The sequence below is a fragment of a genome, unplaced genomic scaffold (genome assembly GCF_019419815.1).
Source record: "Pyrus x bretschneideri cultivar Hongxiangsu unplaced genomic scaffold, Pyrus_bretschneideri_v1 Contig15, whole genome shotgun sequence".
Taxonomy (NCBI): domain Eukaryota; kingdom Viridiplantae; phylum Streptophyta; class Magnoliopsida; order Rosales; family Rosaceae; genus Pyrus; species Pyrus x bretschneideri.
In genome coordinates this window covers 6564605-6589412 of record NW_025999446.1, presented here as the reverse complement: position 1 = coordinate 6589412, position 24808 = coordinate 6564605, and the positions used below count along the sequence as shown (strand labels likewise).

Here is a 24808-nt window from a genome sequence, read left to right as displayed (position 1 = left end):
TTTGCAATTGAGGATGTTGATAGAATATGATTGGTTTATATGATCTTGTATACATACAACTACTTTCCCATTTCCCATTTTCCCCATTTTCTTATTATTAGTATACCAATGCAAGCCTCTTTTCTAAATTTCATATTAAAAAAAGATCAAGTTTTATAAAATAAAAAAACCAAAACCATATTGAAACTGAGCCGAACAAAACCAAACAAAAAAAAACCAAAATAAAATTGAACCCAACCGAACCAAACCGAAACTTCAGTTCGGTTTCGGTTTTGGCAAAAAATCGAATCGAATGAAACTGAACCCACCCCTATCACTAGTCACTCGTAACTAGGGAGTCGTAATTCCACAAACCCTAACCCTGGTGAGCCGTCATATCTTCCTTTTGAGGAGCTTTTTCTTTATTTGTTTGGACAATACTTGGGCACTCCCTGACTACATTTGAATTTGGATGTATTCTCGCCCCGTACTCGCTTAACTTTGGAGTTCCCATGGAACCTGAAACCAGTGAGCTCCCAAAAGGTCTCGTGCTAGGTAGAGATGGGAATATATATATATATATATATAAGGCTTACAGGATCCACTCCCCTGGGCAATGTGGGATGTTACAATCCACCCCTCCTTAGGGGCCCGACGTCCTCGTCGGCACACTTTCGCCCAGGGATTGGCTCTGATACCAAATTGTCATATCCCGGCCCGGACCCCCACCACATACCGAGCTTGACTCCACCATAGCACGATGTTGTTCGCTTTGGGCCCCGACCACGCCTTCATGGTTTTGTTTCTAAGAACTCACACGAAAACTTCCCAATAGGTCACCCATCCTGGGAATCCTCTCGCCCCGTACTCGCTTAACTTCGGAGTTCCTATGGAACCCGAAACCAGTGAGCTCCCAAAAGGCCTCGTGCTAGGTAGAGATGAGAATATACATATAAGGCTTACATGATTCACTCCCTTGGGCAATGTGGGATGTTACAGAGGGGAGAGGAAATAAAACCTAAAAAATAGCATTTAGCCCAGGGTTGGGTTTGGTCTAAAGATGATCTTAGTACTAGTTTGGTATTGCTTAATTTTTTTTAAAGCACGGGTGAAAAAAGTTGACCTCAAAATTGGAGTAAGATTATTTCCCCTCCAATTCTCATCCCCTTCTCTCTTTTCCTCTCACACATTGCTTTTGGTGTTATTGTCTCTATGAAAAACTCAATATAAAATATTGACGTGGCTTAACTATGACCATTCAAATAAGAATAAAGGAAAAAGCTGACAACTGGAAGCAACTATTTGCTGCTTTGAAAAACCGACTTTTTTTCTTTCTTTTCTTTAAAACATAGGTGAACAGTGTGTTTATTGAAAGTTTGTAAATGCCATCCTACTCTTTTTTTTTCTCTCCATCACATTGAGATACATCACACCGACAAAAGATTTCATCTTTCTTGGTCTAGTCGGCAACTCCAGTTTTAGCAATTGTTTAGAACCAGCTAAGAGGGTGTAGTCAAATTAGGATTTGATGAGATTTTAATAGACTTTAAATTCTGAGTGTAGTCAATTAAAATTTTAAAAAGGATTTTAAAGGACTTTGAAATTAGGATGTAGGGCTGGTTTGGTATTGCTGTACTTTGAAAAAAAGCTGATTCTGCTGTGATGTGAGAATAAGCAGCTGTGAAATAAAGCAGCAGAGTGTTTGGTAAACTTTTTTGTAAAAGTGCTTTTGAAAAAAAAAAAGCAGTATTAGAGTGTTTGGTAAACTTTTATGTAAAACAGATGTGAAAAAAGCCGGTTTTTCAAAGCTAGGTTTTGCAGCTTCTTGTTTTTGGCTTTTTTTCATCCAAAACTATGAAAAAAAGCTGAAGCTGAGTGTTTACCAAACACAAAAACAGCTCCCAGCTTTTTTTGATAGCAGCTTTTTTCAGAATCACCTCAGTACCAAACCAGGTCGTAGTCAAGTTAGGATTTAGCAGGATTTTAAAGAATACATTCAAATCCATATGTAGTCAATTACGTTTTAAAAAAGTCCATCCAAATCTAGATGTAGTGAGAATAATAAAGATTTATTAGGATTTTAAGGAATGAGGGATTTTGATGGGTTTGAAGGTGGGCAATATAAATACCAAAAATACTATCTACAATCCAACCCTCCCCCTCTGATTTCTTTCACGCCAGACAACAGAAGAAGAAAAGTCATGCTCGCAAACTGAAGATAGAGAAGGAGGGTGAAAGGGCATCTATATCATCCTGAATCCACACCTGCGAGTACGTTTTTCTTACCCATTTCTCATCTACTTGGATTATTCTTTGCATTCTGTTTGTTTGCCGAGAAAGTTCAAGAACCCATATAGAATACTGAAATTTCAACAATAACAAGAAACCAATTGGAATTCAGCGCTAATAAAGCAGAAATTTCCAACCCTCCCCCCTTGAATGTTTGTGTAGAAAATGTAGTGCAGAGATAAAGGAACAATGTTATCAAAATGAGAATTGGTGGAAGACTTTCTTTCTTCACTGATACTCACGGTATATGTAGATTTCAAAGGATGAGTCCTAGACAAAGTGATGCATATCTAAACTGAATTATCTATAATTACATTTAAGTGCAAAGCTGTTAAGTAATTGAATAGGACTTTCATGTTGACTTGGTTTCTTGTTTAACAGTATGATCTTCTAGGATTATTCTTCGCTTTATGTTTGGTTGCCGAGAAAATTCAAGATATAATAATGGTCATGGTTGAATTGGTTTGCCTGAAATAGCTCGCAGGCCTTGAGCGGTGGTATTGAGTTTCTGCATTATTTGCTACCAAATTAGATCATGTTTTCGATATGATAATTCATGGTTGAATTGGTCTTTGGTGTTTTATGAATTTGGTTATTATGATTAGCATTTTTTCATGAATACAAAATGACGTGTTTTTAGCTGTTAAAAATTGATAATTGGTTTAATTGTGGTGTGTATTTTTAGATGGTAAGGATAATGGGAAAGAAGAATTACTAGGGCTTACTGTATTTATGGTTGGCTGGTGAGGTTTCTTACTGTTCTTAATTTTTTTTTTTGTGTCTTTGACGTTATCTATATTTCTTTATTTCTATTATAGTTGATATTATATATATGGTTTTTTGTTTGTTAACTTGTTTATGGTTTTGTTTATTTGATTGGGTAGTTTATGTAATGTCTCAAACAAGCACGGAAACGGAAGGTGGGGAAGAAATAGAAGTGGACGAAGTGGATGAAGAAATGGAAGTGGAGCAAATGGTGGAAGAACATATTGAAGAAGAAGAAGAAACTGATGAAGAAGAAATTGAGGAAGAAGAACTTTATGAAACCATTAAATATTCATTGATGGCAATTCAAGTTGTAGTCCACGTGTTAAAAGAGTTTATAATTACATTTGGACAACCTATTGAAAAGACACTGATGTGTTAGTGAATGTATCCTGATGTGTTTGTGAAGTTATGCACTATTATTAGGGAAAAAACACTCTTATGAGATACAAGATTCATTTGCATAGAAGAAATGCTTGCAACATTTTTGCTTATTGTTGGACACAATAGTAGATATTGTCTACTACGTGATACGTTTGGCCGATCACATTGGACTGTCAGTAGAAATTTTAACAAAGTTTTGAAGGCCTTGAACACAATAGAACAGGAGATGATGGCCAAACATGGATTAGCAGTGCCACCTAAAATAAGGGAAAGTACGAGATTTTACCTTTACTTGAAGGTACGCATGGTGTCTTTTTTTTTATTTTTTATTTTGTATCATTCTAATTTATTTCAAATGATAAACTTAACACTCTTTTAGGATTGTATTGGAGCTATTGATGACACACATATCCCAACATCAGTGTCCGAATGCGATGTAAGCAGTTATCGTAACCGTAATGGTGTCATATAACAAAATGTATTAGCTGCTTGTAACTTTGATTTGGAATTCATGTACGTCCTTAGTGAGTGGGAAGGACCGGCTCATGATTCAAGAGTACTAAATGATGCTTTGACAAGAAGGAATGGACTTAAAGTGCCACAAGGTATCAAATTATTATTTATCATTTTTATTATTATTTAACTTCTCATTAATCCATTGAGTTGCCTACTAAATATATATTATCATGTAAATTTTTTATAGTAGATTGTGGATTTCCAAATAGACGTTAGTTTTTAGCTCCTTATCGAGGAATCCGATAACATCTTCAAGAGTATAGTGGTTCAGGTCATGAGCCTAGAAACGAAAAAGAGTTGTTCAATCTTCGTCATGCTTCTTTAAGAAATGTCGTCGAAATGATATTTGGTATTTTAAAATCATGATTCCCGATTTTAAGGATTGCACCTCCATTTTCATATGCAACACAAGCAAAGATAATATTAGCTTGTGCAGCAGTGCACAATTTTATTGTTAATTGATCTCCTTTGATTCGAAAGGTATATGTTTCTTGTGCATTATTTCATTTTATGTTATAAGATTCAATTAATAAATCCTAAGAAATTCACGAAAAAAAACCATACAAATCCATAGAAACCTATAATAGAAATTCATATAAATATATCGAACTCCATATAGAATTGAAAATCTTTTAAAATCCTTTAAAATCTGTCACTTAAAAAAAGTCTATTAAAATTCCATGACATCCAAATTGACCACACCCCTTAAATCTACCAAATTCTGCACCCATCAATTAAAATTTCAAGACAAACACTCAAAGAGGAAGTAAATAATTAAGATATTGTAACGCATAAGGCAACAAATCTTTTGGAACTGTTCTCACACCTTTGATAGAGAATGGCAGGAGAGAAGGATTCGAGAGTCCAACCCATTTTCGAACCCCAACCTACCCTCTTCACCTAATTTCCTCCCTCACCATGAACTCCCGATCCCACCTAAGCCCCTTCCCCCCGATGCAACCATACCCAAAACCCAATATTAATATTCTGGGTGCAAAAATTAATGGGTATTGGAAATGCTAGCTTTTAGGTTACAGGTGGGGATGGTGTAGATATTGAGAACGATGCTACTTTTTTTTGGGCAAATGAAGACAGAGAAGATAAGTTGAAGAACACGAAGACGACAGAAGAACAAGAAAAAAAAAAAAGGCCGGAGAAACGAGGGAGAGGACGGTTGAGTTATAAATAATAATTTTATTGTATTATCTATACCATCATATCATTTTCAGTCATTTAACATACAACAATTTCATATAAAAGTTTACCAAATACTCAGATACTACTTTTTTTTTTTAATTTTTTCTTTATTAAAAACACTTTTACAAAAAAATTTACTAAAAAATAACTGCATTATTTTACAGTTACTTATTCTTATAACATAGTATAATCAGCTTTCTTTTTTTTGTTTTTTTTTTAATAAATAATTTAAACACAGTAATACCAAACTAACCTATGCCCATATCAATATAAAACTAACTAAATCAACAAAAACAATAAACTGTAGGGTAATGCTAGAGAGACTAAATTTGCAAACTATATGATGTGTCACCAATAGGAATAAACATGTTTATCAACGTTTAAGTAATGAATCAATCATCAACTTTTATGTCCTTTAGTTTTCAAAATTTTGTTTACAAATTTAATCTTCATAGCATTACTCTAAACCATATATTAGATTAGGTTGGTTCTAAACACTATCAACTCAAGCTGGATGGGTTGATGAGCTGAACTTCAACCCAAAGATTTAAACTGGTGTTAATCTTAAATGATTCACAAAATTTACGTGTTGGTTCTTAACGCTAATGAAGTTTCAAGTTTAAAATCTATTTTTAATCAAAATAACTTCTCCACAATATTGTAGGCTTTAGCAAGACCTTGCAACGCATGATGTTTTCACAACTTTATGTTGTGTCGTGTTCATCTAGGTAAAAATTGGATCAATTTGAACATGGTTAATTAAGTCAATGTACGGAAAATTCCAAACACAACACGACTTGCCTTCAACCTTCTAAAACGCATCATTAACAACTCCAACTATTATCGAAACAAGCATTAAAGCTCATTCATAAGTTTAAAACTTATTATGCGTGTATTTGTTATGTTATTAGGTCGTGCATAATTTCGTAATTTCGTCAAATTCTAATTGCAACGATTCAAACGAGCCAATATTTATTATGGGCCATGAGGCCCATGACAATCCTTAATGCCGAAGCAAATGGTCCAAAATAGGCATCCTGCTGCCTTCTCTGTCGCCGGCTCCCCGCCGTGAAGCTCAATGCAATTGCAAAGGAAGACAGAATTTAGGTAGGACTGGTTTAATATTACCCAATAAACAATTAAAAAATTATTAATTTTCCAAAAATTAAAGAAAATTAAAGAAAATTAAAGAAAATTAAAATAAAAAAAGGGGAGAGTGCGTGGGATCGGTGGAAACGAATACCGACAGACTCGGAGAAAGTAGAGAGAGAAGACTTGGCAACGCCCATTCACCTGCTAACTGCGCCATCGCTTCTGGAGTGACGACGAAGCAGAGCAATGGAGGCTTTGCGGAGGCCACGTCTCCGTTGTGTTTGGTGAAATGAGCATCAATTCTCCTCGGCTGGTTCGCCCGATCCGATAGCCAAACCCTAGCTCTCTCTGTCTCACCTTTCCCCATTTGTTGAGAGAGGTGGGCGATGATCGATTTCGATTGTTAGAGAGAGAAAGAGATAGAGAGTTTTTGAGAGAGAGAGAGAGAGATAATTGTAGGAAGATCGGAAAATGCAGAGACGGAGTCCGCCGAAGCACAGGCACGATGGGACTTCGCCGCTGCCGCTTGGGATGGATTGGAGTCCTCCTCCTCGAAAATGGGTTCGTCTGCTTCTGCTCTCTCCCAATTCCAATTATTTCAAGTTCCTAACTTTGGAAATTGTCTAAGTGAAACTCATTACTTTCTAATTTAAGTCTGTATTTATTATTAGTTCGTTTACGATTTTCGTATAATCCATCAGTTAATCAGTTATGGAGGTTACATTCACTTCCTAGGGTTTAGCTCGGTTTCAGCGTGCACTCACATTCTCTTGTTAGTTGCAACTTCTACTTAAAATTACGATTTTACGAGTATCATTTTTTTTCGCAATTGGCTCAAGATTATCGCATAACCACTAGGAATGATAACAATATAATCTGCAGAGGAAGTTAAGCTGGATCTACTCTTCAATCATCATGTTACCAAAAGAAGAAGATGCATTTTGGGATACGCAACCTCTTCAATGAAAAGAACAAAATTGACCTTTTCTTATCAACAATTCACATTTGTGTTCCCATATGCGGATAAGCTCGTTGCATTGTTCTTTCCTGCCACAGTGGCTTTTTATATGTTGCCAATCATAGTTACTCACTGGGTATCTGTCTAATTCAAAGGGCTGACGTTCTTATTGCAGAATGGACAGGACACAGTCTGGCCACATGATCCTCGCACAGGATGGAGTTATTGTGTCGCTATACCTTCGTGGGTTGCACTTCCAAAATCAAGAAATTCCGATCCCGTAGTGGTACTCAAATTGAATGACTCTCCAGTGTTTATCTATTCCCAGGGTTAGATGTTGTTTTATATTATCTTTTAGGACTAAGTACAATTAGGAAATCTATATCCATGGTTGAATTTTCCATTTGTGAATCTTTCAGTATCTCCTGTTGTTGCCTTGCTCGATCGATTGGTTGGTCGGTCCACAAGTAAATCAAATATGTTATTGGAACGTCATGGTCTTTAGGGTTCTGCAATGTCATGGTTGCTATTGTGGTCAATTTGTTGAATAGAATGTTAATGGTGATCTTGTAGGTGCATTTTTGTTTCTTGTGGGACATAGAAAGTCTTCCTTATATTACATTAAAATGTTTCAGACTAAGCAATGTAATCACATGGTAATTTATGATTGTGACAAACTTGATGTCATTCAGTAATAGTATAGATATTCTGTATGGCAATCAAGATTGAGATTTCTATTTGGATAAATCCAACTTTTTTCTGTTGAATTTGTGTAACTAATCTATAGATAATAGATTGATCATAGCCTTTGGTAAAATAAACATTTATACTACCTACATGCGCTGGTTATTTCAAGCTGATTGTATTTCGCATTTGTTCACCACCAGTCTTTTGAATGGGTTCTATTATAACATTTTAAGGGACAGTTCTACAGGGTTCAGGTTGGTGTACAATCACCGGAAGGTATTACAACTACAAGTGGGGTGTTAAGAAGATTTAATGATTTTCTGAAGTTATTTAGTGATGTAAGTGCTGACTTTGGATTGTCTGTAAAATAGGTATTTACTTTATGTTAGCATGGTAATTCATATGAAACAACAACTTGGTTATTCTCTAAGCACTGCTTGAGGAAACACATTGTTGAATTTTTTTTCCCTTTGTTAAACTAATCAAAGGACATTCTTAATATTTTTTTATTGTCTGTTACTTGTAGCTTAAAAAGGCATTTCCCAAGAAAAATCTCCCACCAACTCCATCCAAGGGACTTCTGCGAATGAAGAGCCGGGAACTGTTGGAAGAGGTAGGTAATGCGTTATTTACTTTATCAGTTTAAAGTGTCGTGCGATGGAGGACAAGAAACTCACTCTAGTGTAGTTCATATTCTTAACAGGGGATGATTACCCTTAACTGGAACGTGTAATTTTCAATTGCAACCTTCAAACATGTGTGTACTCGTACATATCTAAAAGGGTGATTAATATTCTTAAGAAGTTTCAGTTTTGTTGCAGAGAAGGTGTTCGTTGGAGGCTTGGATGACAAAGCTGCTATCGGATATTGATATATCAAGAAGCGTTGCAGTGGCATCCTTTCTTGAACTAGAGTCTGCAGCTAGATCTTGTACGTGACTGTCTTGTGCATGAGTGCTGTGACACATCCCTTTTTTTTTGTGTTACACAGATTCCTTTTATAGAGTTTTAATGTATCAGTTCCTTGTCATAATACATCTCAGCATTCCAAGATGCAAGCCAAAACACTTCAGACTCAAGTTCACTTCAATCGCCTTCCTATTCTACCTTACCTGCCATTGTAGGGAGTTCATCAATCACATCAGATTATGGAAGTGATACTGCTTATGAGACTTCTGAGCTAGGAACCCCAAGGCTAGGAAGGGATGATGGTTCTGAAATTGGTATCGAAGATCTGGTATTGGATGAAGATTTAACAAGCCCAATAGAAAAGCTTGTGAAGTATGGCATGACCAATATTGATGAGGGACTGTTTATGGGACAAACTATACTAGAGCAGTTGGAAGGCCTTCCTAAGCATAAAGTAAATGCGGGACATGTCAATAATGTTGTAGGGAAAAATACATATAATGGAAATACTTCTAAATCTTCAATTCTAGCTTGTAATGGAATGGAACTTTTCTCCGAGCCAGAGCTTAGTAAAGTATTCAACCATGCTCGCAAGCTCTCAAATGAAAGTGTGGGAAGTGATGCCAGTTCTCTAAGAGGTAGTGAAATGTCCAACTCTGGTGTTCCTAACTCATCTGGTGATGGTTCTCTTGACCTTCTCGGAGGTATTGAGGTTTCAAGTATTATGGAAATGCTTGGCAACACAGAGTTACAACCTTCAGGTGGCACTCAACTAGTTCTCCCATTAGATCAGCGAAACAAATTAAACAGGGTTCTCTTGACTATGCAGCGAAGACTAGTCACAGCAAAAACAGATATGGAAGATCTTATATCTAGACTAAATCAAGAAATAGCAGTAAAAGATTACCTTGCAACAAAGGTATGTCAAATTAAATTAATCATGCTCTTTGTGATGTCAATTGCTGGAATTATTTTTGTTTGGGCTGGAGAGCTATTTGATTGTATCTAATTTCATTATTTTTAACATGACATTTTTAAAAGACACAAAGAAGTACGTTTTCAATATTAGGGATGTCTAATAGGAGAAATAAGCCATTATAAATAACCTGGAAGAAAATGTTTTGTTTGTCCCGTGCCAAGACCACTTGAAAGCTTGCAATAAATTCTTGTCCCAAACTTTTCACTACGAAATAAATAACCAGTAATTTGGCAGTGACACAGTGTCAATATTCCAGAACAGAAACATATTTCATGTATAGATTACTTCACCCTTACCTCCAGGGCCCAAACCCTTGCAGTTGCATTTCCGAGGCTTAATTGACAAAAATATTTGTTTTTCCCACTCAGTGATGAAGAAAATTCACGAAATTGAATTGTATACTTAGTTTTTATCCTTGTTTTACATAGACCTAATTATGGATTGTTGCATAAAGAAATTGTTGATAAAAACTACTTTACATAAACCCGGTTATAAGTTGTTAAAAAAAAATTTGTTGCTCAAATAGTTTGAAAAGATTAATTGGGATGAATTATGCATTGTAAATCTAATTGATTTTGGTGGAAGAAAGATGAGCGCAATAGCTGTGACACTTATGAAGTTATAGATGTTGATAAAAGCCAGTTACAGTTTGTTGGCTGAAAGAATTGGCACACCATTTGGTTTCACAGAGGGAGTTCATAGACTAATTGATTGGATCACTACAGGTCAAGGATTTGGAAGTTGAACTTGAAACTACGAGACAAAAAAGTAAAGAGAACCTGCAGCAAGCTATTTTAATTGAGAGGGAAAGGTGTACTAAAATGCAGTGGGATATGGAGGAACTGCGGCGGAAGTCATTGGAAATGGAGTTGAAGTTGAAGTCGGAACAGGTTATTGTTCTTGAAGTTTGTCTTTTCTACTTTTATGTCTTTTCATATGTTGGGGTCAGTGTGTGTCCATCCTTTTTATTATCTGGATGGTTATATGCTATATATTAAATGCTGCCAGGATAAGAAGTCGTGTGCAGAGTCAACAAAAGATTCATCTGATCAAGAGAAAGAGATATTGCGGCAGGAGTTGGATCCGTACAAGGAGCAGCTTGAGAATTTGTCAAAGCGATATGAAGAGCTAGAAGCAAAATCTAAAGCAGATATAAAAGTTCTTGTTAAAGAAGTTAAATCCTTGCGCAGTTCTCAAGCAGGACTGAAACATGAACTTAATAAATCGCTGACGGAGAAATCTGAAGCTGAGGTATTTTGTCACTAGTCCAAAAGTATTGTTGCATTCTACTTTCTCAAACTAGTTCTTCTTAGGGTGTTGGGTTAAATTGATTCTGCTTTCTGTTATTGATCCAGATAATTGGTTTCCTTGTATTTGATTATAACTTCACTTATATTCCGCAATACACTGGAAGCTTTATGTTTTGGTCCAAATACCGATGCGTTGATAGAACAATTTGGCACATTATCATCTTGCTTTCAGAAAAAAATAAAAAATTTAATTGCTATGTAGCTGACTAGGCAGAGAGTAATGTATTAGTTAGGTTTGATGTTTTTCTTGTTTTCTTTTATTTTTCTATTTTTCAGAAGCTCCACCAACCGGAAAAACAAATGAGTAAGCTTGCAGAAAGTGCTAGGAAAAAATGGTTGCATGAATGCAAAGTTCTTCATAAGCAGCTTCAAGAATGCAATATCAATTTTCCTGTTGATGATTCTTCAATTCTACCAGAGTCTTCAGATTTGTTGGCTACTTCAGACAACCGTATTAGCCTCTTACTTTCAGAGGTACTTTCTATTTATTTCCCAGTTTCTTTTGTTTGCCGATTTTTATTTTCTGGCATATGGTCACATTATTCAACCCTTCCACATTTTGGCCCATCTTCAAGAAATTAAAATTAAACTTGTTTGTGCGAGAAACATAATATGCTGCACGATCATATGTTTCTTGCTTCCACGATCAGTTGGAAACATTTTTTTACGTATGGATGGCACCATTTATTAACCTTTAAATTCTACTTTTCCTGAATGACTATATTTGAGGTGGTGCAATTCCATTTGAGTTTGAAGTAACTTTAAAGCATACTGATTTTTGGCATACACATTGTTCCCATTCTCGTAAACCATCTGAAGTAACTTTGCAATAATTGATTAGGCACAACTCTTAGCTGAAGACAATGGAGCTACTGGTGAAGTTGACAACCTCGATGATGATACGAGGACAATAGACATTGAGTTGAGGAAGTTTCTGGCAGAATTTTTTTCTGAAAATGCTAGATTACGGAAGCAGGTGAACTGTCTCATATGTCGTGCTCGCAAAATGGATATCCAATCTACGAAAGATGAGGTCCCTGAAGACAACCTTCAATGATGGGTAAGTAGGAAAATGCAAGGATGAACATTGTAGATTTTGTTTTTTGTATTTTTTCCCTTAAAAGAAAAAAAGAAGAATAATTTGGCCACTCGCACCATCTGTTGTTTCATGTATTTCTCGTTACGCATGACGCTTCAAGCTTGTGGTTACACATATACAAGTCTCAAGAAAGTTTGTGCACTCTCTGCTTTACCACAATGTTGTAGAGATGAAAGGAAATTATTAGTGAAAAACATGTTTCTCTTTTGTTTTGGCTTATAAATTTGAAAGTGGCTCTGCTCTTTTCCGTTGTATGCGCGTGTAAGCGAATCATGATGTTGCCATGGTTATTGTACCTCAAGCTTTTCGGATGCCAGCCTGCGGGGAGTTTCACCATAAAACATTGACTCTACGATTTTGCTGCTTGTCTTTTGGTATTGCTGCCTTTTGCAATTGTTGTTGCAGCTTTTCTTTCATTTTCCTTGGTTATAAATCGACATTCTAGGTTGTGATGTAAATTCTTCATCGATTTGTTAAAATATCCAACTTTAGGTATTCACGACATGCTGAAGGAACAAGGGGGATGATTTCGTCGCTCCAAAGATCACTTCCCGCACTCACTCTCATGCGTGAGAGTGAGTGCGGAAGGTTTTTCAAGGGGGAATCGTGAATAGCGATGGCACGCATCAGTTGAGGTCCATGTTTAGCTTCTTTGGCTGTTCTTTTAGAGCCTCTTTGCTTAGCAAAAGCAATGAGCATCAGAGATTTTAAATTGAATAATTTGCCATAATGCGGCGATGAAGGTTTCCTGTTTTAAGAATAAATCGATCTCTCGAAAATAACATTCGTCCATGCATTTTGTTCGAAATGGCTAATGTTACATAGCAATCTACACGAGACGCAGACGAGGGAATGATGAGCATTGAGCACCGGAACTCAGTCGCTCTAAACATTCACGGCCATTTGCTCGAGTGAAGCGCCATTGTTTCTGCGGTCAGCCCAAGCAGAACTCGAACAGATCTGCATGAATGAAAACAAATTAAACTAACTTGGAGAACTTGTAGGAGACAAGCACACTTGATGACCTAGCGAATAATGTCTGAACAGATAAGACAATGTTCGTACGGTCAAATTTCCCACGTGAAAAGGCATACTGATCGCAATCGAGGGCAAGATTCATTATATGCCACATAAGGGAAAACAGACAACGAAATTTGAATTGAAATTAAGGAGAAATGTGGAAGTACTAGTACTACCTCGTTATCTAACTCGCGTGGCTCCACAAGGATGTAGAGTGGCTTTCCATTAAGCCTGCACTGTCCCTGGAATGTCACAATCATCATTCATCAAGAGCAGCTCAACTGCACAGCACTTGAGATATCAAAAGACTTATGAGTGGCATGCACTCAATACACAACGATGCTTTCTAATTTGAACTACCCTGAATTTTTAGGTCAAGTTATGATGTTGGTCCCAAGAGTTTGGTACCTGTAGTTTTGTCTTTTGCAATTTTAGTCCCCTATTTATCAATGGTTGCAACTCAAGGACAATAATCTACCTCAACATTCGCCACTCGCGTAGGTCACTTGTCGAAAAACTGCAGTAGTTACCATTGACAGGCCTACAACCGTGAAAATTGAAACTAGAGGTACTAAAGTGGAACTTCGGCCAAATTGCAAGGACTAGGATCGTAGTTTAGCGCAATTTTTAAGTTAATAAAATCTGAAACATTACCTTAACCTCAGGCAACCCAATAACGCATCCACATTCTACCACTTCAGCCCCGACACGTTCTAGAAGCACAGAAATTTGTTTTGGGGTGATGTAAATTTCAAGTAGGGTAAACAAGCAGTTTAAGGGAGAAGATGAACAAGAAATATCAAAGGCCTCAAGAGCAACCACTCACCTAAAAGTCTTATTGCTGCTGACAAGGTCCCACCGGTAGCTATTAGATCATCAATTACCAATGCACGTTCGCCGGGCTGAACAGCACCAACGTGCATTTCCAGGCAATCAGTTCCGTACTCAAGCTCATACGCTTCTGAAATTACTTCTCCTAAATAAGCAGCATTGTTAAGTGAAGTTTAGCGTATGGGGAACATGAAAAATGCAAGGTACAAAATAGACGCTTCAGTGACAACCAAGACCTCACTCGCAAACATCCCAATGTTGGAGTAAATTTTGCCTAAAATCGGTTGTATATCACAGGATGAGAGAGATAGACACTGGTTGTATACTGTGATAGGGAAGAAAAATAGCCAACGGGAATGCCACCCTAGTAAAAAAGGCCTTATCCTAAATGAAACTAAGCACTAACAATAGATAAAAGCACATGGGGGAAAACAACAGCCTAATCTAATCTAATAGACCTTTCATAGGCTCAAAGGACACCCACTTTATATAACTACTTCAAAAGTTGACTAAGGAGGACTGAGGCATGATTAAAAAAGTAATTAGCTCCTTCACATCAACAAACTGAGCATTAAGCTAATTAAAAGTAAGCATACCCGGCAACTTTCTAGGTTTACGTAAAGGGACAAACTTGGCACCAATTGCTAAAGCAATTGAAGGGCCAAACATGAACCCTCTGGCTTCCACTCCTGCAGATTAATCATAAACAGAAGAATTATGAAAAGCAAATCACGAAAAAGAGTTTAATTATATAATAAAATTTCTAATCAGGGTTGTCGTTATCATGCCACTATTTGGTAAACTATATCACCAGCTTGAAAAGAACAGTGAATGATTAAGGCCAACAATTGAGACAGTCCCACATTCAAAACACCTTTTTTTAGCAATGCCTGTTCATCTGTCATGAGGGAAGCAAAATGTTGAAAAACTTCCACTCGGAGTTAACCATCTACATCAATAGCTAGCTTTCTTCACTTACGTAAAGCGCTGACAAGAATGCAAGGTCTCAAGGAGCAAAAAGATATCTATGTGAGAAATTAGTACTCTACCTTTAACTCAGGAAACTTACTCTGGCAGTAATAACCGATACAAAAATGCTACTCTTACCATATTTTTCATACAACATTAGTACCGCCTCTCCAATACAGGTGGGACCTATCTCTATTTGAGAGGTGGTACAAATGTCGGAAATGCAGCATTAATCAAACCGAAATGATGATTTTCTAATTTGACCCCCTTTTGGTAATCAACAGGATGGTCACACAATCACCAGCAACAGAAATTTCTCAATTGTTTTAGGATACATTTGTGGTTAATAGTTTATGGATCGAAATAGACGAAAAAAAAAAAAGCAGAATCTCAAACCAATGAAAAAAAAAATCCTGAACATCAGAAAGAATGCAACTACAAAAATGTTTGCGAAGTGGTCAACAAATCTTCTATGCGTCCAAGCAACCAGAAAAATGCAGCAGTGTAGAAGAACGCAAATCGCTTATTATTGAAACGTAACACGACACAAAATTGAGTTTTTTTTTCGTGAACTTCTGTTATGCACCGAATTGTAAAGAAAAATGAAGTAATCTGCTCTGTTTTGAACTTGTGATCCCATTGCATTAGCCATAGATATAACTACTGAGGGAAATACATTGGGAAAACTATTACACATTAAAAAAAGGGGCCAAATTAGAAAATCGTAATTTGACTAAGATGAATGATGTATGATGATACCAAAAGAAAAAAGAAAAGACTTGCCAGATGTGAAAAATCTTCAACGAAATCAGCAAGGATTGCAGCTCCAGAAAAATATTTCTCAAAACAATCAAAGGGGGAACAAAACAGTAAAACCCAAGTACCAAACGGCAACTCATATATTAACTAATTAAGCCCACATTTTAATATCCACAACATTAACAAACCTTAAAAATTACTTCAAAAGATTGTATATAAACACACACACACACACACACACACACACATATATATATATATATATATCTAGAGAGAGAGAGAGAGAGAGAGAGAGAGAGAGTACCGGCAACAACAGAGATGTCCATGTCTCTGTAGCGATCAACAAAAATGTCGACAACATGCTTGAAGGTCTTGTGATCAAGCAACAATGTTGTTATGTCTTGAAACATTATTCCTGAACACATTCATACATACCCAACACACAAACAAACATTAAAATACTAAACAAATACCCACACAAATCATAAAACTTCACAAAAACACTGACAATTCTACTTAAAAAAAAATTAAAATTAAAATTACCAACAAAACAAGAAAAGCAAAAAATGGAACCTGGTTTTGGAAAGTGAGGCACAACCCTGATGGCCTCTGATATGGCTTGGAGCCTTGGGTCTCCTTTCAGTCCATTTTCTGCTGCAAACATTCTCTCTCTCTCTCTCTCTCTGGTTTCTCTCTCTGGTTTTTCTTTCTTTTTCTCTCTCCACAAATGCTTGAAGGGAATGAATTTTGGTCTTTGGGTAGAAGAATCAATGGGTTTTGGGAGTTTCCCTCCTAAAAACTGACTGAAAACCTTGAATCTATTTGCTTTGTTTCGTCTCTCTGTGGGTTGGTGTTGGTGTTGGTTTGTGTTTGGAGTAATTGGTGGCTACTGGTTTTTTGTTTCTTCATTTATTATGTTGGCCAAACCACAGCACTTTGGAAGATACGTAGAGGAGGTTTGATGCTGACGCAGCTTTCATGCACGTGCGCTCCACGCTGCCCGCCTTTTCCCATAATTTTTTTTCGGAAAAAAAAAAAAGAAAAAAAAAAATCAAGGTCGAAACTTCAATATGTTTTTACCACAAGAAATTTAATTTAAACACCATGCATGTGTTTGGTTTGCCAAAATAAATGAAGGGTTGTGTTTGAAAGTGATTTTAAGTTTGTAGTTGATTGTACTGTGAGTCGAGGTTTTATTTGTTTCTGGTTGAAATTTATTATTGATGACATGGATTCTTGAAAAGATTTTTCAATTAATTTAACAAAATTTGTAACAGATACAACTAATAATTTTGGTATGCTACTATATGATATCAATGTTATTAAGATTTTTTTTTTAAAATGGAACTCTCTACCATCTCATCTATTTGGCATAATTTTCGTATTAATATTATAAAATAATATGCTAAAAAGATAAAATGACAAAGGGTTTCAGTCTAAATTAATTTATGTTGGCTATAACATTAAAAAGGAAAAATTGATAGGCAAACAAGTATATATAAATTTATAAAGTTGTGTATTAATTCGTAAGGATGGAAACAAAAAGAGAGAACGAGGGAAAAAAGGGAATCACGCGCCATAGTTTGAAGTAGGAATCTGTAGAGTGTATCTAGCTACTTCACCTACGTTTTCCAAATTCAAGAAATGAATGATTTTATGCCTCCATTTTATACTGCATTTGGCACTCGAGCTGATTTATATATGAGTTAGGATAATTTTAGAGATATTAAATTTAAATATAAAATTTTATAAATTAGGAAAGTGTTATTGGTATTTCAAAAATCTTATTCTACGCTTTTTATAAATGTATTTTTCTTTCATAATATAGAAAGTTTAAAGTGTAAAATAAAAATTTTGAAATACTAATAACAATTATCATAAATTAAATTACACAATAATTAATAATTAAACTATTACGTTGATATTCATAAACGTGTCCATCATTCATATGTGTTATAATATAAGTAAATATTATAAAGAATTTCTTTGTCTTCATATATTAATACTAGACAATGTTTCGGATAAAAAAAAAGAAAAATTAATGAAAAATATTTGAAAACTTTGAATTTTAACGATAAGGATAAAATAAAGAGTAAAATGAATAATACCAAAATTAATTTTTTAATGTAAAAATATAATTTTTCGTTAAAATTTCTTAAAAAAACAAATCATTCACGAGGCACACTTAATTTGACGGGCCGCGATCTTCCTCAATTCCCACCCTCCTCGCCTGTTACCTTGCCCAATTTTTTACTGCATGCACTTTTGCAAGCAACGAGGTAGAGGGCATTATCGTCATTCCAAGTATATTGACGGCTATCCATACGCAGAGAATCCAGCGCAGGAGATTTTGCTAATTTTGGAGGTGGTTCCATGGAGAGATGTTTCAGTGTGCTACGAACACGATATGTTATATCACATATCAGTATACGAATGGTAAAATACTTTTGTTAAAAAATTAACAACATAAAAAATTAAACTTTCCACAACTTATATAATAACATGTGATGTACCACTTGCATTTTGAGCACAATGAAAAATTTCTTGATCTTAAGGTGGTCCTGCAACCCCATCCTTTTTAATGCATGCTTCCTTAGCTTTATCCAATCTAATTATGGTCTACACGTGACATTATCTTCCAAATTTAATTAGCCCTGTAAGCGAGCCACACCATGAGATAGGGCAAATTTAATCCAGAATTCAAGCCAAGGTTAAAAGGCTGGCTCATCTTATGCGCGCGAATGCTAACATGAAGTGGGGCCAGCCCTTGATGAGAATGTCGGCCACCCAAAATGAGCTGAACGACTCTTCTTTGATCTGACAATTTTAATAATTGGACAGTTGGTTGATCCAACGATCCAGATTCAAACATATTTAAATTTAAATTTAAATTTTTAAATACATTAAATCAAATGGCAGAGATCAATTATGATCTATCTAACTGTTAAAAAAAAAAAATATTAACAGCCCAAAATTAAATCTAAAGGCTAAAACAATTGAAAAAAAACTTTAAATCAAAAGTCACCCAAAAACTCTATAAATACATGTTTCATGGTATTGGTTTAGTGAATTTTCAATTTTTATTGGAATCTAAATAGTTTTAGGTTGAAATGTTCATAAAAAAATAAATTATGATAATCTACGTAAATTTTATTATAAAAAAAAAGTCACCGAAAAAAAATGTAGCCTAAATTCATTATTTAATAATCTCGAACTAAAATTTTAACCCGAAACCATTGAAGAAGAAAAACTATTTTAGGGTTAAGAATTTTAGGTTTTAACTCAAGGGTTGAAGATAGTCTTAGTAGTAAATAGTAATAACCCCACTCGGACCACCCCTAAATGAATTATCCAGATAATTGGTATTAAAAAATTATTTTTTATGAAATAATATTTTATGTTTATTATTCGAAACTATAGTTTTTGGGTATAGATTTTTAACCAATTCAATAGTGTCATATGTCCTGATCCTGTAAGAATTGTGTGGATAGATTTCCGATAAGTTTTTTAACCAATCCTATTGCACCAAGTATCACTATCTGTTCAGAATCCTTGTGCATAGATGTTCGATAAGATTTTCAACCAATTACGACGTGCCACGTGGCATTATTTACAACCTCATCATTTTGTTTTCTCCTTATAAACTCTACATGCAACCTAAACTCACACACCAAAATCAAAATATGTTTGAATCCTTCTTATCTTAGGTTCTTACAATGTCTTCTTCAAGGACATTTGTAACATCTCACTTTGCCCAGGGGAGTGGATCTTGTAAGCCTTATATATATTCTCATCTTTACCTAGCACGAGGCCTTTTGGGAGCTCACTGGCTTCGGGTTCCGTAGGAACTTCGAAGTTAAGCGAGTTCGCGCGAGAGCCATCCTAGGATGGGTGACCCATTGGGAAGTTCTCGTGTAAGTTTCCAGAAACAAAACCGTAAAGGTGTGGTAGGGGTCCATAACGGACAATATCATGCTACGGTGGAGTTGGCCTAAGGATGTGGTAGGGGCCCAGGCTGGGATGTGACAAGATTAATAGAAGTCAAAGAGGAAAAAAAAATGAATTGTTCGATCTATAGCAGCAAAAAAATGAGTTGTATGAAATGGAAGAGCAACACGATGAAGAATGTAGAAGATGACATGATGAAGCAAGAAGGAAGAGAGCCGCATATACTCGTCGTGCCATGCAAGTTGGGGCTGTAATCTCCAGACCCAGTCATTCCATGAACCTCAATAGTAAAAGGGAATAACGAGGTAAGAATGTCTTGGAACATTACTATGTCCCAAATAGTGTCTACCTTGATACGTATGTTAGACGTCATTTTAGAATGCAACTGCATTTTTTCAACAAAATCATGATTGCTATTTGCAACCATGATTCATACTTTGTGTAAAAGAATGATGTTTTTCTTGTCAAGGGTCTCCTACCTGAGCAAAAACTTACGTTACCCTTCAGATGCTTGCATATGGGACATCTACAAACCAAGTGGATGAGATAGTGAGGATGAGAAAATCAGCAGTTCTAGAGTTCCTGATGAGGTTTTGCAATCAAAGCTATCTACACCAATGAGTACCTCCGGCAACCCACGACCACGGACTTGCAAAGGCTTATGAAGAAGGGACATGATTGGAAGCATCGACTGTATGCACTGATAGTGGAAAAATAGTCTGAAGTTCGTGGCAAGTAGATTATGGAGATAGAAAAGAAACCAAAAATATTATTTTGGACTATGGCATATATGATACATAGACTTAGCATGCTTTTTTTTTCCAATGTTCTAGGAGCTCAAAATGCCTCAATGTCCTTGGTCAATTCTTAGTGTCCAACGATGTGCTGTGAGGAAGAGCTCCTCAACTCACATATGCAATCAATGAAACCGTGTACTTGGGAGCGTACTACCTAGCAAACAACAAAACCCATGTGGATATCATTTATCAAAACAATATTTGCATCCACAAAGCGTAAAGCAAAAAGACTTCGCAAGATGTCAAGAGGCGTGTAGGGGAGGGTCTTAATGACTAGGTGTTTGAAGCCTTAAGCAACCAGGTTTTTTTGGCTAGGGACTGTGATTCTGGCGAGAGGCGATCCGTCAGGGAAAAGGGGCAGGGAAAAAGTAAAGAAAATTTGGCACTTGATTCTTGACCACAAGATCTTACCCTAACGGTCAGGATTAGTTGAACCCTAAGATCGGTAGGGAATTGCTCCGGTGATGACTTTTAGGATTGGGGACCTACAAGTGGTACGGCATGATTTTGTTTATAATTAATTAACTACTCGTGGACATGGTTACCATGAGGTTATGATGATGAAGCTTATCTTTATGGTGTCACATCTTGTTAATACCTAACCTCAACCAAATCTTCAACCTTAGTTATAGTAGAATATCAACTAGATTAAGATACTCAACAGCTGTTTATTTCACTCTTACCTATAAAAAAGACACGTCCTTTGTTTGTTTGTATGAAATTAAAGAGGGGGTTTATGATTGAACTGTAATGAATATTTAAGAGAAATGATAATTACAATTTTTTTTTTTTAGTATTTCAGATGCTCTTGTTTATTTCTAATCATTGTTTTTATTTGATTTATTCAACTTGATAATAAAAAATCAGGAGGGTGATGTTAAAAAAACACCTCTCTTTTTTAAAAGGAGAGATGAAAAAACTATGTCCAACTATATAAGATAAAACATAAATTAATTATTGAAAAAATACTATCCAACTGTTTAAGGTAAAAGTAAAATAAAAATAAATAGATAAATCTCATTCGTGTGTTTTGTTCCCTCCTAATTCCTGATGTGATATAAACTAGCACTCAAATTAAACCCTCTTATTGATAGTTGTAGTAAAGATGTAAGTAGGGATCGTTCTAAGCCGGGGATTAGGAGGGATTGCGAATCTACTCTAAACTGACTTAAAAACACAAAACTAAACTTAAAAACATAAAACTAGGCTTGAAAACTTAACTAGATTCAAAAAACTCAAAACAAACTAAAAAGACTCAAAACAGTACAAAACAAGCAAATTGACTCAAAACAGATACTAAAGAATGGTTTAGACGAATTCTAACTTTAACTTGACTCAAACCACTAAAGGAAACAAACTAAAACAGGTTCTAACTAAGTAAAACACGAAATATTAAAGGGGGGGGGGGATTGGTTTTGACGAATTTAAAGTAAAAACAAGTAATTGCAGAAACAAACTGCGTTTAATACGAAATTGGGTGAATTAATGGGTGATAGGCTAGTTAGAGGGTCATTCTCCACACATGACACACTTGCATACAAATCGATTTCCAGTTGCTTTTCCAATAAACCATGAACTTCAACACCCCAGATTAACTGTGAACAACACTAATTAACCCTCAGATTTTCCTTAAGTCATTGAATTGGATGGAATACGCATCGGCAACCAAATTATCCTTCAATAGTTCCTTACATGAACAGCATAATAGAGATACGATCAAAGATCATTAAGCTTTGTGAAAATCATAAGCATTGACAAGGCATTCGTAACTATGAACAGCATGATACTCCTGCCTGGAATTTACTTAACGCGATTGTGACTAGCAACCTCCACTACTTATGAATATAAGTTCATAACGATTAGGTGAAACTCTCTTATATTCTAGCATCAAATTCATGCATGCAAACTAAGTATGCATCCTTAATCAACATACAAGAATAAGTTATTAATCAAACAGTTAAGTAAATTGCATTCATGATTTATGAAATCACAACTGGAGGTAATCAATTCATGTTGCAAATATAATCATGGTTTCAAAGTCTCCTCTAGCCAAAACGAAATTAGTTCCTCATGTTCACAACAAAACAAAGAAAACTTAAATTAAACATTGAAAACAAAAGATGGATTACACCTGAAAATGTCCAACAATCCAACTTGAATGGCCAAAACCTCCGAGGCTGCTCCTCCTCTCTTTCTTCCTTGCTAGGCTGTGGCACAAGGGTGATTGTGTGTGGATTTGGGCTGTGGTGTGTTATGGAAGAGTGGTGCAGATTTTGGTTGAAGGGTGGATGATTGAATGATTGAATGATCCGGGCTTAGGGTCTTTTTGTTGTGGCAAACCTCTTTATTTATATGGGAAGGAAAAGGCATGGCTAGGAATTAAATTGGGAAAAGGTTTAAGACTCCAAATCCTCCAAGAAAAGGGTAACAAATCAAAATCCCAAGAGAAAAGGGTAAGTGATATGCAGCAAGCTTAGAAAGAAAGGGGAATGTGACTTCCTTGCAGATTTGATGCGTCATCCCTCTTTGACTGGGATTAGGGCTTCTAGAACTTATATTTAAGTATCTTAAATTAATTAGGAATCCCCTTTGCAGCTGGAACATAAGTAGGAAAAGATTAGGATTGACTAAGTCAAAATAAGGTAGTTTGGCTCTTATTTCCTTCTTTGTAGCTGATTCCTTTTCTTTCAAGTATTGAATTAATTTCTTCCATCTCTTTAGCATATTCCTAGTCCTTCTTAAATTTCAATTTCGTCCATCCACCTTACCCCATGCATGTGTTATCCATTCCAAGCCCAAAACTGCTCTAAAATACTCTAAATTGCCTTTTCTTGCCATTTTGGCCCTTTGGACCTACAAACACATGAAAATAGCTTAAAATACTAAAATAACTAGGAACTAACAACATAAATGCAAGGAATTAAACTAACTAAGTTGCATAAATGTGCTCCTATCAAATTCCCCCACACTTAGCTTTTGCTAGTCCTCGAGCAAAACAAAACAAACAAAACAAACAAGGTACGATCTAGACCTTCCAACATTTGCCTCAGGGATTTCCAATGAACATGACATACTAAAAATCACTACTCCCACAGATTTTAGCTCTGTTTACACTTAAGCAAACACTTAACCACAGTTACCACTCACTAGTTCGCATTTAATCAATTAAAACGAAAGTAGTAACATGCCTTAGAGAATTCACTCAATTCCTCACTAGGTATACTCTCTATTTTCATACAAATTTTCTGACTACACTCCCTATACTAAGTATATGTGAGAAGATTGATGTAAACATGTAGACTAGCACTCACATATGTTATAACAAAGAAAGCATTTTCTGGAATTATTAATATGTCATGTATATGATCTCATGAAAGGAATGCTACTACTTAGAAGCGAGAACCAGGGATTCCATATGCTCATAACGAGGCTAAGGTATTGGCTAACAAAGAAAGGTAAATGATAAACAAAGGTTCTTAAAGCAATAGGAAGCAAAGTAGTGAAATAAACACTTAGAATTCACTTTTGAATGCAGAAATCAACTTTAAAAACCCATGGGAGATTCACACAAAACTTAGGGTCAAATTCAAACTTTTGGACCCTTTCTTCAACAACCAATACTTGTGAGCTCATTCTCACTTATTTCTCAACTCTTTTTCTTTTCTTTTTCATGTTTTTTTTTTCTTTTGCCGTGCCCTTTTACCTTCCCCCACACATGTTTTTCTGCATAATGTCAATCAAAAGGAATTCCCTCTAAGTCATGCTCCACTATTATTTAAGAACAAGGTTATGGATAGTCCTAATCTAGGCTAAGAAAGGATAATGTGGCTAACGAAGAAAATAGGCTAATTAAGGCTTCACAAGGATTAAACCTACAATACATATGCAAAGGATAAGGCTTTTTGGCTCTGGTTTAACTAAACAACTTCATCTTATTGTATGTTATGCAATCAATATCATGCTTTGAATGAAACGGGTATGAGTTCTAGTATTTGGAACTATAATGATAAAAACGCATTCTAAGTAGCAACCAAGCAAAGAAATAATGAGATCATACAATGACTTTAGAAAACAAGAAATCACAGATTAATAACTCTCCAAACAAAGTTTAGGCTCAAGTCTCTCAGGGTTGTAGCGTTAGTTTGAGTTCCTTCCTTCAAGCATGTTACAAAAACTAATTTTTTTCCTTTGTGATTACATGTGAATTTGTAAATGACTACTACAACTAAGCATAAACCAAAGAGCAAATCAAACTTCCATCCATGTTTGTAACTTTCTTTAATAGTCATGCAATTAAAAACCAAATCCTCATCATTGTGTT

The 24808-nt window shown here is 35.7% G+C and overlaps 2 protein-coding genes and 1 long non-coding RNA gene across 10 annotated transcripts; 2 read left to right on the top strand and 1 right to left on the bottom strand.

Moving 5' to 3' along the window:
• Nucleotides 1-2101: 2101 nt before the first annotated feature.
• On the top strand, nt 2102-4076 carry LOC103952974. The gene is made up of 4 exons (XR_007256942.1): nt 2102-2250; nt 2954-3011; nt 3153-3715; nt 3797-4076. It is a non-coding gene; the product is annotated as an uncharacterized LOC103952974 (long non-coding RNA).
• Nucleotides 4077-6343: 2267 nt separating this feature from the next.
• On the top strand, nt 6344-12370 carry LOC125475562 (PX domain-containing protein EREL1-like). Of its 7 annotated transcripts, XM_048580490.1 has the most exons (10): nt 6344-6783; nt 7356-7466; nt 8107-8205; nt 8394-8480; nt 8689-8797; nt 8910-9694; nt 10480-10644; nt 10763-11005; nt 11341-11538; nt 11906-12370. In XM_048580490.1, the coding sequence occupies exons 1-10, from the start codon at nt 6694-6696 to the stop codon at nt 12119-12121; spliced, it is 2103 nt and encodes a 700-aa protein (XP_048436447.1). In that variant the 5' UTR covers nt 6344-6693; the 3' UTR covers nt 12122-12370. The 7 variants fall into 7 exon arrangements, with proteins under 7 accessions (XP_048436447.1, XP_048436453.1, XP_048436449.1 ...); XM_048580496.1 differs by lacking the exon at nt 6344-6783 and having other exon boundaries at nt 7350-7466; nt 8115-8205; nt 8694-8797; XM_048580492.1 differs by lacking the exon at nt 6344-6783 and having other exon boundaries at nt 7350-7466; nt 8115-8205.
• Nucleotides 12159-16647, bottom strand: LOC125475563 (adenine phosphoribosyltransferase 5-like). Of its 2 annotated transcripts, XM_048580497.1 has the most exons (7): nt 16316-16643; nt 16047-16157; nt 14611-14703; nt 14010-14159; nt 13838-13896; nt 13360-13425; nt 12159-13123 (listed from the first exon to the last, which is right to left on the bottom strand). In XM_048580497.1, the coding sequence occupies exons 1-7, from the start codon at nt 16404-16406 to the stop codon at nt 13049-13051; spliced, it is 645 nt and encodes a 214-aa protein (XP_048436454.1). In that variant the 5' UTR covers nt 16407-16643; the 3' UTR covers nt 12159-13048. The 2 variants fall into 2 exon arrangements, with proteins under 2 accessions (XP_048436454.1, XP_048436455.1); XM_048580498.1 differs by lacking the exon at nt 13838-13896 and having other exon boundaries at nt 16316-16647.
• Nucleotides 16648-24808: the final 8161 nt, after the last annotated feature.